Raw genomic sequence first — 14,008 nt, 5'->3', positions numbered from 1 at the left:
TGCAAGACCGTTAAACCTTGAGTCTGTCCTTGTTTCCGGACTACAAACATAGCATTCCTGCGGTTTCAGAAGGAATACATTAATTATGTGGGCTCATATTCTACATGGAGGGATGCTTTTCCAGTCCAATATCATTTATTATTAAAGGAGAAACATGAGCCGCATTTAGGATTTCCGTCAGGGTCTAAACGTGACCTATTAATACGACCCAACATCCGATGATCACATGATCACTCTGACATTGCAGAGGAGAGGGTACCCAAAGGTGAAAGGACAGGAACAAAAGAAAATGAAATCCAGTGACACACCCACTTCTCTGAACCAGCGGTTTATAAACCATCAATCTCCTCCCCAGCCAGACTGAAAGCCCCCCACAACTCCTGCCATCAGAACGGACAGTTAACTATTATCTTTTTAAAAAGACCTTATGTTTGATAGCACTGCTTGTCAAGTATGGTAGTGAGGAGGGAGGGAGGGAAGGAGGGAAGGGGTGAGAGTGGGTGAGGGAGGCTGGGTGTTAAGTGCTTCCTTGTCGTGCTGTAGCAGTGTAGTCATAACTCATGACGCTGCCCGCCTGGAGAGACAGAATAGTGAAATGGGATTTGCCGTTTTCCCATTCAAGATGGATGACGGGGAGCAGAGGAGAAGACAGTTACAGACATGTCAGTAAATCTGCTCTATGGGTGAACTCTCATTAAGAAAATAGGTCACCAAACGTCTGTTATTCCTTCCATTAAACCAAACACAATAATGCCATTATATGATGACCACATCATCTGGTAATAGTGTTCATGTACACCCCAGGCAAAAGGGTCATGTTGTATTGATATTATGATACATACAACATATACTATAGTACATTTCTATATCACTCCTTTATAGTCATATAGCATGGCGATACTTAGCGTTGTGCAGGACTCCACCCCCCTCATACTGTGGCTGGTTTGGTAATGAGACAAGCAGCAGAGTTGATAAAAGCATTTGGTTGCTGCTTAGTTGGAGGGCCCTCCACTGGAACCCACCTCAAATGGATTTTTAATTCCCCTTTAATGGCAGCGTGTTAAGTACATACAGACCTCACGCCGCTTTCACTGTGGGAGAAGAAACCGTGGCCTTAGAAGGCACACACACACACACACACAACCAGATCCAAGAGCACACACACACACTCACGTCCTAGAGCGCAAACATACACTCACATTCTTGTATTACTGTTCACACAGTGTTTTGGGGCGGCATGGGCCTGTTCACAGCAAAACAATGTTTTTGTTGGTGTGCGTCTCATCGCAGACACACAGACACACACAGGTAAAAACGTTGTGAACAGATATGCAAACAGACAAACAAAACAGTGCCTTCCACAGCAAATATAGACAAACAACTACACACACACACACACACACGGCCTCACACACTAACACAGACAGAGGGACACACAGGAAATCTAGCTGCAGCATGCGTGCAGCCAATCCATCATCTGCACGCGCATGTAAAGGTAACCGTGTACACAGACAGACGGAGGCGTGGATCGGCACCCAGCTCCAAATGGATCGTACCACTGGCATGGGACGGCACAGTCCATTCATACAGCAGTACATCAGGTCAGGGACGGGACGTTTTCCATCAAGTCATAAAATACCAACAAGGCCCTTCCTCTTTCCGCCCAGCCAGCAGGTCTGCTGCATTTCTGAGAGGGTTCACTTGAACTCACTGAACTCAAGTCCTGCGTCACACACAGCCTGGTGTCACACACCGGTCTAAGCTGTCGGAGGGTTTGGTTGCAGAGAGGGTTTGGTGGCATTGACACAGAGGTGGACGGGGTTTGAAGATCAGGATTACTGATATTAGACTACCTTAACCATGAGACTGCACAACGTGATGCTGTTTTTGCCCTGCCGGGAGGGTAATCAGCCAGGGTTATCATCCAGAGTAATCATCCAGAGTAATCATCCAAGGTAATCATCAAGAGTAATATTCCAGAGTAATCATCCAGCTAACTAACCAGCATCATTGTAGCCCTCTCTGTCACTAGCCAGTGTCAATGAGTCCCCACAGTGATTTAATGTACAGTGCAGCCGTTGGTGCAAAATGGAGCACAGCGAATACAGTAGCTGTCAGTGGGGATGCGAAGGTTTGTCTCCTCGTAAATGAAGATTGCCGGTGTGTGTGTGTGTGTGTGTGTGTGTGTGCGATCCTATTATTTTAACATAGCATCTTCTGTTCTTGTTTAGGGTTGCTACAATTGGAGGAGTACAGAAACCCTCCGGTGAACCATTCATACGTTGTAAGCCTCTGCTATGCTAAAGACCTGGTTTAATTACGGAAGACTGGAGCTAAGTAGAAAAGCGTTATAATCGGATAGGCCCGAGCTAGGTTTAACAGAGAGGAGGGATTCATCCTCATTACGTACACATCTAACATGTAACGCCGAAGGGCCATGGTGATAGAGGGAGCGTGTCCTCTGTGAGAAGACGCGTGAACCAGGCTGAAGACAGAAGCTCAGTGTGGAGGCGGCGGAGGCGAGCGCTAACACCTTGTTGCTTTGCATTTAAATTGCATTTGCGCCGAGGTTCCCCAGTGGCTGGTCGCAACTCTTTGCTCGCTGTGTCGTATGTCTTGCTTTCGTTTTAGTGGCACACGCTTAGTCACCCGCGAGTTTGTTTTCACATACTGCACCTACATCCACGTACTCACAATGCAGAACTGTACTAATGCTACACAACCGCAAGACTCAACACAAGCGCTGACCAAACGCTGAATCAATGTACACAGAAAACAAGTTAACTGTAGTACACATTAGCTTCTCTCACTCATCACTGGTCCTTTTCCACCACACAGCCCTGGAGGGATATGGAAGCTGATGACCCCCTGCTGGGTGGAAGCACTCAGGGAGGAGACTTCCTGTTTACACCTGCTGGGTGTACGCTCTCAGGGAGGAGAAACTTCCTGTTTACACCTGCTGGGTGTACGCTCTCAGGGAGGAGAAACTTCCTGTTTACACCTGCTGGGTGTACGCTCTCAGGGAGGAGAAACTTCCTGTTTACACCTGCTGGGTGTACGCTCTCAAGGAGGAGAAACTTCCTGTTTACACCTGCTGGGTGTACGCTCTCAGGGAGGAGAAACTTCCTGTTTACACCTGCCTGGGTGTACGCTCTCAGGGAGGAGAAACTTCCTGTTTACACCTGCTGGGTGTACGCTCTCAGGGAGGAGAAACTTCCTGTTTACACCTGCTGGGTGTACGCTCTCAGGGAGGAGAAACTTCCTGTTTACACCTGCTGGGTGTACGCTCTCAGGGAGGAGAAACTTCCTGTTTACACCTGCTGGGTGTACGCTCTCAGGGAGGAGACTTCCTGTTTACACCTGCTGGGTGTACGCTCTCAGGGAGGAGAAACTTCCTGTTTACACCTGCTGGGTGTACGCTCTCAGGGAGGAGACTTCCTGTTTACACCTGCTGGGTGTACGCTCTCAGGGAGGAGACTTCCTGTTTACACCTGCTGGGTGTACGCTCTCAGGGAGGAGACTTCCTGTTTACACCTGCTGGGTGTACGCTCTCAGGGAGGAGACTTCCTGTTTACACCTGCTGGGTGTACGCTCTCAGGGAGGAGACTTCCTGTTTACACCTGCTGGGTGTACGCTCTCAGGGAGGAGACTTCCTGTTTACACCTGCCTGGGGCATCTGGCTGTGCCCCCGGAATGATGGAGGGGGAGTTCCGTTCTTCTGCATGGTCATCCATGACGGGGACGAGAGGGAGTGATGGATTAGATTTACAAAAGAAAGGATGGAGGCAGGTCTGAAACTAATGTTGGAATCGAGAGCCGAGATTGCATTCATGTTGGTCAAGGTTAACTTCAACATTAGATTAAGGTGCCTCTCTGGGTGTCTATGTAGGTCTCTCGCCCTCTCTCTCTCACACATACACACACTAACCTTATCAGACACAGGATCTCATTTTCCTTAATCCCCTACACAGTGTATGTGGAAGGTTAGAGAATGCAGCACTTTTTCAACAATTGTTGAATTTGGCAGATTACATTTGTTTTTCCATCAATCAAAGCACAATACCCCATAATGACATTTGAAAACATGTTTTCATAAATGCCTTAGGCAATGATTACAGCGCTGCGTCTTCTTGGAAATACCCCAACCAGCTTTGTCATAATTTGGTATTATGAAAAGACTGACGTCAAAAACAAATCAATAAATCTAATCCATTCAGAATTTGATGGGTAACACAATAGGAAGGGTTCTGAATACTGTCCAAATGCACTGTACAGAAGGTTCTGTAGTACGTCATTTCCTAAATAATAGTCTTTCTTTGCACTGCAACTATGACACTGGGACAAACATGTTCTTTCAAATGAGACAACAGGACATGATCTATGCACAAAAACATCCCGGTACATAAGATGGTCATGCTTCACTAGGACTGTGCTACAACTCAGGGGTCAGTCTACCCATGCGGTCTAGCACAGCAGGGATCATCGAAGAAGAGGAAGGTGACTCAGTGTGTGCGTGCACGGAGGTGTGTGCATGCCAGAGTGTGTGTTTGTGTGCCAGAACTTTTTTTTCCCGGGGCAGGTGGACACAGTTTGCTGCAGACTCTCTCAAAAGGAACGCCACAGAGAGCAGGAGAATGTCTAACTAATCAACTGGTACTAAAGCCACAGAGGGTGTAATTACAAAACAACAGTGCTTACACTTTCCTCCCAGAGTGATGTTCACACACACTTCTTGGAGCGTTGCGCTAGTATAGTGTTACACCTCCAGCCACTGAAAAGGAGTGTTATTCATCCAGATTGGTTTTGGTTCAATTAAACAACGCACCTCTTGTTCTGAATAGCTCTACAAGGCTCTATTTCGAGTCAAACTGAAACTTGAGACATTTACATCTAGTCATTTAGCAGACGCTTTTATGCATAGCAATTGACAAGAAAGAGCAAAAGGTGCATAGGTCAATGATCATAAACAATGAGATGGCCCCAAAAAATGTGGGTAGCCAAAACATGAAGCATACACTGTGAAAAGCAAATAAGAGCCAATGGGTAGAACCAGAAGAGCATATAGTTAAACAAGTTACAATTAAACAACATGAACCTCAAAAGTGCTAGAGTGTACCTGGAGAAAAGCAAGCAACAATAATATAATTCACAGCGAGTACAAGTAGTTAAATCAGTTACAACTAACCAAAAAGTGCAACGAGTCCCTCAATAAGTGTCATTGTTCCTGCAGGTGGGGGTGAAGCGTTCAACTGGCTGACAGAGTGCTGTACAGAGAAGCTTCTTCCTCAGGTACAGAATGTCTCCTGCACTAGCTGAAGAGAGAGAAAGAGTCAGTCCTCTGCATTTCAATCTGACAAACACATGAAGGGCCACCAGCGCAGAGCTCCAAAACGACTGCCTTTCCATGCAGGCCTCTCTGCCTTTTTATTGCCTGTGTTCATTTGATATCTTGACATTTCATGAGGACCACTGATGGCTTTTAGTGAAAGGCACTGGCTCTGTTACCAAATTCAATTTGGAGCCCATCGAAAACGACTTGAAAGCATTTCAAAGTCACTGCCATTGCAAATAAAGATATAAAGAACTTGACAATTTGGCTTTATTTCCTCCATGCCCACACCAAACAGAAACATGATATAAATGAAAAGGAATTACAAAAATTGAGAGGGACAAGGCTGGGAAAGTGTGTCGATAAGATAATGTACATTATGCGCAAGGCATAGTTTACGTGTATGCAATTTCATTGGGACAGTGTCCCATGTAGGACACTGTCATGATAAAAAATGCCATTATCTGAGGAGGCATTGTGGGTATTAAGTTGATCCTCTTTCCCAGGGGGCTGCATTGATTCTTTTTGTTGCTGTAGGGCTGCAGCAAGACTCGGGGCCCTGGTAATTTGGAGCTAACCATGCATGTAGAGGACATGCTGTCCCATCAGACAGTGAAAGGGCTCACCTGATAGGGGCCGACCGAGGAGGAGGGGGGAGAGGGGGGGTGGACGGCAAAGAATGGCGGAGAGATCCGCGTTGGACAGGCAGGAGAAAAAGAGAAGGGTCGATTGTCGTTTATTTTTCCACATCTGCCTGACTAAGTTAACTTGCAGATTTAATACACAAGACACAAACACGATGTACAAACATGTTCTGTGTTGCTAGGTAATGACACAAAAAATATCTAAAAGATTGTTTTTATTTCCTGCCATAGATCACCTCCCTCCCGAATGCAGCACCAAAGTCTAAACAAGCCAAAGACGACCAGGTGGATAGGAAGGCAGAGCCAACTTCCTAATCTAACTTCACGACAGTAAGGATCAGTTGCCAGAGAGCCAAAACACAAGTGAGGTATAATGACACGAGACACAAAAAGGTGAAAAACACTGAATAAAACCCACAAATCAAGCTTGCGCCAATGGAGATCCCCTCTCGTTGCCCGCCATCCGAAAGGGCAAAGTCTCGCTTTGGCACTCCTTCAATGTCACCCTGGCTTCGCATGGTCGGACACGCCTCTCCTTACTTCGTTATCTAACAAATGGAGATTTCTACATCAATGGCCTTTCTGTTTTCCTAGATTCCCTCTCTCTGTCTGGCTCTTGTGTGGTCCAGCTACCGGGCAAGTTAACAGGGGTCCCTCAGGGCAACAGACACAGAGGTACCCAACACACAAGCCTCTCCCCTCGAGATCCTCTCCACGCTTCTAAAAATAACCTTGCTGTTCTTTCCTCTGAAAGTGACTCATTTACCAACATTAGTGCAAATTGGAAAACTGATTACATTTGCTATAAGGGCTAAATTGGAATGGACTGCAGGGTTCGGGTAACCAGGGGGCCGTAGCCTAATGCAAATGCCAGAAACACAATGACTTGTGGCTTCCCTGAAGACCTGAATGCAGTGCAGGGCTTATCTCAGGCAACAGACAAACAACAACCTTTACAAATGTAAATGTCATCTAGATTTTCCATGAGTGAAAATATGTAAAACACACCGTTCCATTTTTCGGCCCTGCATTGATCACAAAAGCGATAGATTAAATCAAATTGTCTGTGATAAACATTATAAAAGAAAATACAGCCACTGTCTTTAGAAAGCAAGAAAGGATAAAGGTTTAGGACTATCCAAGTAGCAGAACATTTACTTTGAGTGCAAATTCACTATTAAGAACAGAATCAAAATAAGATTGTTCTCATAATCTATATGACATCATATATATATTAGTCACACCATATGTATCTATGATGCATGTATGGAAAATCTGCCTCTAGATCCATGCTTCTCTTTATAGATCGATTTGCAATAGTGTCAGTGTGTGTGTGCCTGTGTGTGTGAAGGCAATACAAATAGTGACGAGTTTTGAGTCTCTTGACGCAGGAAGCTGTAATCAAATCTTGCCATCTCAAGGGTGACAATAATGTGACAAGCTCATCATTCTCTAATTATTCATTGTACATCTAATTAATCCGACGCTATTCAACCTCGGGTGGGGGGCAGGGTGTCCAACAACCTGTGCTGAGCCATCGAAATAGCGGCTGCTAATACATACAAGCTTTGGGAAACAATGTCAGGAACACAGACATGCACTTTGCCTCAGCTAATGACCCTTCAGGTCGGGTTGAAGACCAAGCTGAACCATCTCCAACCTCGCCTTTCAAATCAAAGCCTGATAGAATCACCGTGCTGAACCAGCTGGGTCCCATGTCGCTTCTACACAACACCTGCAGTTTCACTCGCAGTCAGGTCACATTCACAACAGAGCCAGGACTTTGATGTTGTGTACAGCACATCAATGCCAGCCCCTCCCAGCCTGACCGGTGGTGTGGGTCACCTGACCACCGTGGGGCGGGGTGCCCTCTGACGGGCGTGGCTCCTGAAGCTCGGAACAGCTGCCAGTCCATGCCTGGCCAGCCAATCAGGCCCTGCCCGGCCAGCCAATCAGGCCCGAGACCTGATATGGAGGCAGGCATCTCCTACAGATCTCCAGCATCCGTGCCAAAAGCAGCCAACTGTAGGAAAGGAGCCAAGGAGAAAGGTGGTTGTGCGCCGGCTCTGACACCGATACTCCCTCTCCTTCCTATTATGTAAGGAGCCCGGGGAGGATGTCACTGACAAGACAAGGATGAACCCTCGTTAGACGTGTCGTGACAGGCTGCATTGTATTCGGACACATTTTCACTTGGCTGTATTTTCACAAAGGGAACAAGGGATAGCATGAGACGTCTTTGTAGAAAGTCTTCAAACTACGCTCAAAAGTGGGCCAGAGGTTTTGAGGACGCTCAACCACCCAGAGACAATACATAGCTCTCACCTGTGACTATTGCAATTTGATTGTCCTACTTTCCCTTTATTCTGTCTGCGAAGGCTTGTCCGTGTCTGTAAAAGCAAAGTGTAGTCATCCGAAAAGGTCTGGTCATCCAAGGCCTGGAATTGTGCTCCAGGTCATTTGGCCAATGCTCACTCCGAAGTGGCCCGTCTATGAAGAACAAGCTAGTGGACTGAGAATAAGGTCAAGTGGTTAGAGAAAGCTCGTCCTTTCATTTCCGTCTGAACAACGCATGGGCCCAACCACTGAGCTTTAGTAAACCTTGCATGCCATGAGCAGTGATCTGCAGCTTTCTTCTTGTGGCACACGGATGCTGCACAGGTAATCAAGCGTTTTAGTCCACCGGGCCTGAAAGGCAACATTACACAATGCTAGTTAGCCATCTGTTATTGTTGTGCCTGTCCAAATAAAATAGGAGACGTTCTGAGCCGAGAATGGCGCTTTATAAACACAAGCAAAACAACCACTGACTTAATCAAGTGTGTCATTTCTTGCCAAGTCCAATTGTTTTAACATAAATGTGAAAATAATTGAGTTCATACGGGTTCAACTGAAAATGGGAACTGGAATGACGACAGCAGAGGCTTACGTTCTGTCTAGTGAAAGAGGTGTAATTCTCAGGTTTTGGGTCCAGGTAGTGTGGACAGGGCAGTTCAACGGTGAACCTCGTCTGCCCACACGGAACAGAAACACGTCTGCAGAGGCATGACAACCCAATCTGCCTGCCGCATATCAAATATTCAGTGTGTGGTCAGGGGATTGTGGGCCTTGAGCGTGCTGTCCCTTGGGCACAGGTGGAACAGGACCTGCTAATGGCTGTCGGGAAGCCTTGCAGAGGGACATCTAGAAGGGTCGGCCACTTCGGGCACACGTGTTGATATATCCACATACAGGATGTTAGCACTTAAACATGCCCACACACAGCCGGTGTGTACGTGCACCAAGTTTGATATACAACTAAATACAGTGAGTGCTACACAAAACCTCTTGTTTCTTAATGCCAGCAGACAAATGTATTTTTGACAAGTACAAAGCAGCTTCCATTGCAAAACTCCCGACATAACAAAATACTTCCCAACCAAACGACAAAAAAAATGAAAAGACCTGGAAATATTCGTCTTCATAGCACACAAAGGAATTGCATTGACAAGCTAAATCAAATTACTTGAAGTCAATGGGAGCCATTTGAACTGTTTACAAGAGCGCCCCGGCCTCTCTCTGGTGATCTCTCAGTTTAGAAGAATAAAAAAAAAAGAAAGTTACTGCACCACAAATCAAACTTGCCCGGGAAAGATATAACTGGGAAATAAACACAACAACCTCAAAAAACCCGACAAACTAGGGAAAGTTATTTTGGTGACAGGGGAGTGTGGGGAGGGATGGAGGGATGGGGGGGGGGGAGAGGAGCAGGCAATGTTCTGGAATCAGTGCCAGGGATCTGAGCCTGTCGTCCTGAGAGCGGATGATGCATTACAGGAGCCCGCGCTGCTGCCGGCTCCACTGGTCAGGAGGCGGTGGACTGGAGACAGGAAACACGGCTGTGACGCGGGAGGGGGGGGCGAGTCCACACCCCGCTGCACCGCCAAGAGGGGGCGCTGGAGAGCGCCGCGGAGGAAAACGCACAACACACGCGGCTTTGTCGCTGAGGCCGGAACCCATCCACAGGATAGCAAATCACGTGCCAAAACGGTAAACCTAAGTGTAAACTGTGTAAATCGCTTCAAGACATCCAGCATGGCGGGACATCATCCCCTAATTCCCCCCTAATCTCCCTGGGCAACGTTAATGAGGTCAAAGGTGTTAAGTATTACCCCGGTGCAAACAAAGGATAAATCCCGGCTGTTTGAATATATTGAAGAGTGCTGACAGGGCTCTTATGTGTCACAAGCGGAGATCCTGTTCATCTCTGATTTGTTTCCTCCTCTCTTCCTCGGGGGCGGGGCACTGCTGAAAAATTCAAGGCCTGCCGGAGAGCGGCTGCCAACATAGAAAGTGACATGAATACAAATTGAACAGCTGGTCTACTGTACCGAACGCATTATCACCGTCGCCTTGTGAGCAGTGCAGGTCGGAAACCCAACGGTTCTCTCCGGTGGCTTGTGGTGTGCGAGATTAGCCCGTCTCCGTTTCACTGTCGAGCTTTTGGACTCTCCTGTATGTTAGGAAATGAGAAGCACGTTCAGCCCCCAGCCCTGAGCCGAGTCCTAACACTAAAACTCACCAAGAGTCACCTTGTTCCAGCAGCTTCTACCTTGCATCTCAATAGTACCAACACCCGTGATACCGGAGAGAGAGTGCGGTACACTACATCACGTGACACGAGCCAGTCTTCACCACAAGCCCTGCTCCGGCTGCGCCTGAGAGAGTAAGTGATCAATGAAGCAGCTGCAGTGGGTCCGTTCTACGACAACGACCCGCTCAATTATAATCCCATGGTCCGCTAACATATGTCATCTATCATTCCGTTCCCCTGGTCACCCACACACACACGGCAGTAGCCGTGCTCCAAACCATTCATTATCTGAATAGCAAAGCAGGGCCTACTTTATAGTGCCCAAGAGCACAGACCTAATAACCATATTGTTAGCTAACCTCTTAGGTTCATTAAAAAGGTTTGCCATTTTAGCTCTCAGCACACACTTGTTGGCATGTGACGCGAGGCCATGCTTACTTATCAAGTGATAAACTGTCTATGACTAGGTGGCTAAGATCAATAGAACGCAGTTTCTTATACTCAGCAGGAAAGGACCAGAATGTCCTCCACAGAGACATACTGCTGGACTGTTTATCTATACTTATCAATAATAAATAGAGTGTGGGTTCAGAGAATCGATGGAACCGGGGTCAACAACTCTAGATCTAAATCTAGAGCCAAAAACTGTGTGAGACAAGGACAATGAACCTTCAAGACATTCATGCACAAAGACTGAACGTTGTATTGTGCCAACTCTCCCTCTGGAATGTTGGGTAGCGGAATGTTAGCGACTGCAACCGATTCATGTGTTCATGAAGTGCTTCCAAGGCACTATCGTGCTTGACCCTCCAGTTGTGTTCATTTCATTCAAATTTGTTCTGTGTTCCAGGTCCAAAAGACCACCCCATTACAGCTGATTATATATTCATAGATGACAAATATTTGATCACCTAATATTAGATGGGTTTTTTTAAATCAATTTTAATCTTAGTGAACATTATACGTTTTGATCTTCTACTATATTAATGGCCTGCAAGCCTCATTGACCTGAGCTCACCACAAGACTCTTTTCTGAGAAGAAAAAGCATCATGTATGGTTTATTTAGACTATTACCCACACTCAGAAGAAAAATATAAGCATGTGGGAGTCTGGGAGAGGAAGTATGTCTCTCTGATGGGACACACTGGGCATGTGTCTGAACTCAGTTATAAACATTAACTGTTGTCTTCCCTCTTCATTTCTAAAGACAGGACATGTTTGACTGGGAACACCACAGGTTTACAAAAGTAAATTAAAACATCCCAAATGTTTTTCCAAAGTCATGGAACCTAATGACAATCAGATTAAATTAACGGACTAAATCTTTCAAAGAAAAAAAACTTGTGAAAACATGGACAAATTCAACTTGAACACAGCAGGAGGGTTAAAGTGATGGTTAAAAAATACAGAAACAGTGGCTGCCTAGCAACATGCAGTAAAGAAAACCAAGAATAGAGAATTCAAATTGTTGACTGAATAATGTAGTACTGAATAAAGTAGCTACTGAATTGACTGACTGCATGATATCATTAAATGGATTGCATTATTGCCCTAAAATCTCTGAAGGTTGCCTTTGTTCTGTGTTGAACCCCTATACATGGCTATTTGATGTAATCTAATTGAATCCCTTAGGAATCCAGTTCAACCTGTTGCTTCATTATCATGATGCAGACAGCACTTTTATCAATATGTGCTTATGAAGAGGCAACGGCCTCTGGGAATGAATTGGATCAATGACAGCCTGTCAAAGTTTATGTGTATGTACCGTAGTCATTTCGGATCAGACTTAACATATCGCTGCATGATCCTGGAAACACTCCAGGCACTTTTCAATGAGTAAATACTCTATATTAGATCCTTATCTGCAAAACAGCCTTATGTATTACTTGTTAATGAAGATAGGTATACTCTGAGGTTGTTAAAAGGCTTTCCTACCAACAGTTAATGACTGAAAACAGCACATGCACTTATGAAGTATGATGGGGTATTGAGAAACAGTGAAAAGGATGCACATGTCTAGAATGATCTATGTATAGCACATTGTGGGGGGGTACTTAGTCTTTATTAAGCTTTGTTAGTACACTTAAGTCTCGAAGGTTGTAGCTGGCATTGAATCCCTGTCGTAGCTGTGCACCCTAGGAAGCTTGGATGGTATTGGAAGAGGTAGATGAGGGGTGGATTTCAAGGCACCTGCTCTGTGAGTCATCAGATTAGAGGATCAAGCATCCCTTCTTCAGTCCCCTCACATATCCTCTCATCCTTCACTTCTCCCCACTGCCATATATATATTAACCTTTCTGACACACACACACACACACACACAACACACACACACACACAACCCCCGGGTCCTCTAACAAGCACAAGACAAAACTGTTAAATGTCTCTCTGAAAGGAGCCTCTTAAGAGTCCTACAGGAAACAACGCCAGCAGTAAAAAGTGAACCAGCGAGGCAGTAAAGGTGTCAGTTTGGGGGTTCATGCTGCATGCATTTCTCCTCACTCTTTTACAGCCCTGTGGATCAAGTCACCCTAAACAAGCGAGTCACACATGACGAAAGCCAGGAACACCGGTTCCCATCACGAGGACGAGCAAAACTGTCAGGTCCCTGTCCAGATAGAGAAAACTGTGACTGAATGAGAGCATGTCTGTCCAAGCCGTCGTAAACTTTACCTGTGTTGAGAGTCCCAGTGATGAACCTGTACAGGTAGTGGGCACATTTAAAGATCTGTCTCTTGCACCTCTTCCTGCAGCTCATCTTGGCTCGGGGAGGTCAGCGACGGAGGGGCTCTTCAGGGTTCCAACCCGTCAATGGTCCTCCCTTTCTCTCTCAATTCCTTCCAGACCTCCAGTCCTCCCACACTGACAGGATGCCTCTTCTCCCTCCGCAACTGGGTTTGTGCTCTCGTTTTTGGCCCTGGTGTGCGAGCGTGGCGGCCGCGCCGGCTCGTGCGTGTGGAGAGCAGTGAGGGTCCGGTCTCCAGTGTGTGCTCCAAGAGCTCCGAGGCTGGGCGCCAGGGCTGGTCTTCTCTGCTGTAAGCGCCGGGACGCTCTCCTCTCAGCAGTCAGCTGATTAATATTTCCTCACCAGCGGTTTCTCTCCAGGTCCCAGTAAGGCTGCTCTCTCTCTCTTTTACTCCCCCCTCCCTCCATTCGTTATTTTTTTTCTTTTACAACCGAGCCTATCCTCTCCTGGACTGACTTTCCTGTTGTTGCTCCTCCTCTCTCTCTCTCTCTCTCTCTCTCTCTCTCTCTCTCTCTCTCTCTCACTCTGTTCTGTTTTATAGTATCGGTCTCTTTTACTATGGTGTCAAATGTCTCTTTCTCTCGCCCTCTCTCTCTCTCTCGCTCTCACACCATCTATTCCGCACAGTGGTTCACCACTCTTGCTCTAGTTGTCTCTCCCCTCCTAAAACACACACAGAGACACACGAGGCTCTCGTACTACACCGTCTGCTCAC

At 46.4% G+C, this 14,008-nt stretch overlaps 1 protein-coding gene across 2 annotated transcripts in view; it reads right to left on the bottom strand.

The window, feature by feature from the left end:
* The window catches only part of kcnip4a (potassium voltage-gated channel interacting protein 4a), a 108,411-nt gene that overhangs the window by 61,575 nt on the left and 32,828 nt on the right, over positions 1-14,008 (bottom strand). Inside the window, exon 1 of one of the 2 annotated variants that reach the window (XM_062449732.1) lies at positions 13,221-13,688. The exons of the other annotated variant lie outside the window; for it this stretch is intronic. Coding sequence (XP_062305716.1) covers positions 13,221-13,305 — 85 coding nt within the window. The 5' untranslated portion in view covers positions 13,306-13,688. Of the gene's footprint in view, positions 1-13,220; positions 13,689-14,008 lie in introns of those variants that run through there. 2 annotated transcript variants of the gene reach the window in all.

This window comes from Osmerus eperlanus, chromosome 23 (assembly GCF_963692335.1).
Source record: "Osmerus eperlanus chromosome 23, fOsmEpe2.1, whole genome shotgun sequence".
Classification (NCBI taxonomy): domain Eukaryota; kingdom Metazoa; phylum Chordata; class Actinopteri; order Osmeriformes; family Osmeridae; genus Osmerus; species Osmerus eperlanus.
Note: the sequence above shows the minus strand (reverse complement) of the source record. Positions and strands in the feature narration are given on the sequence as shown.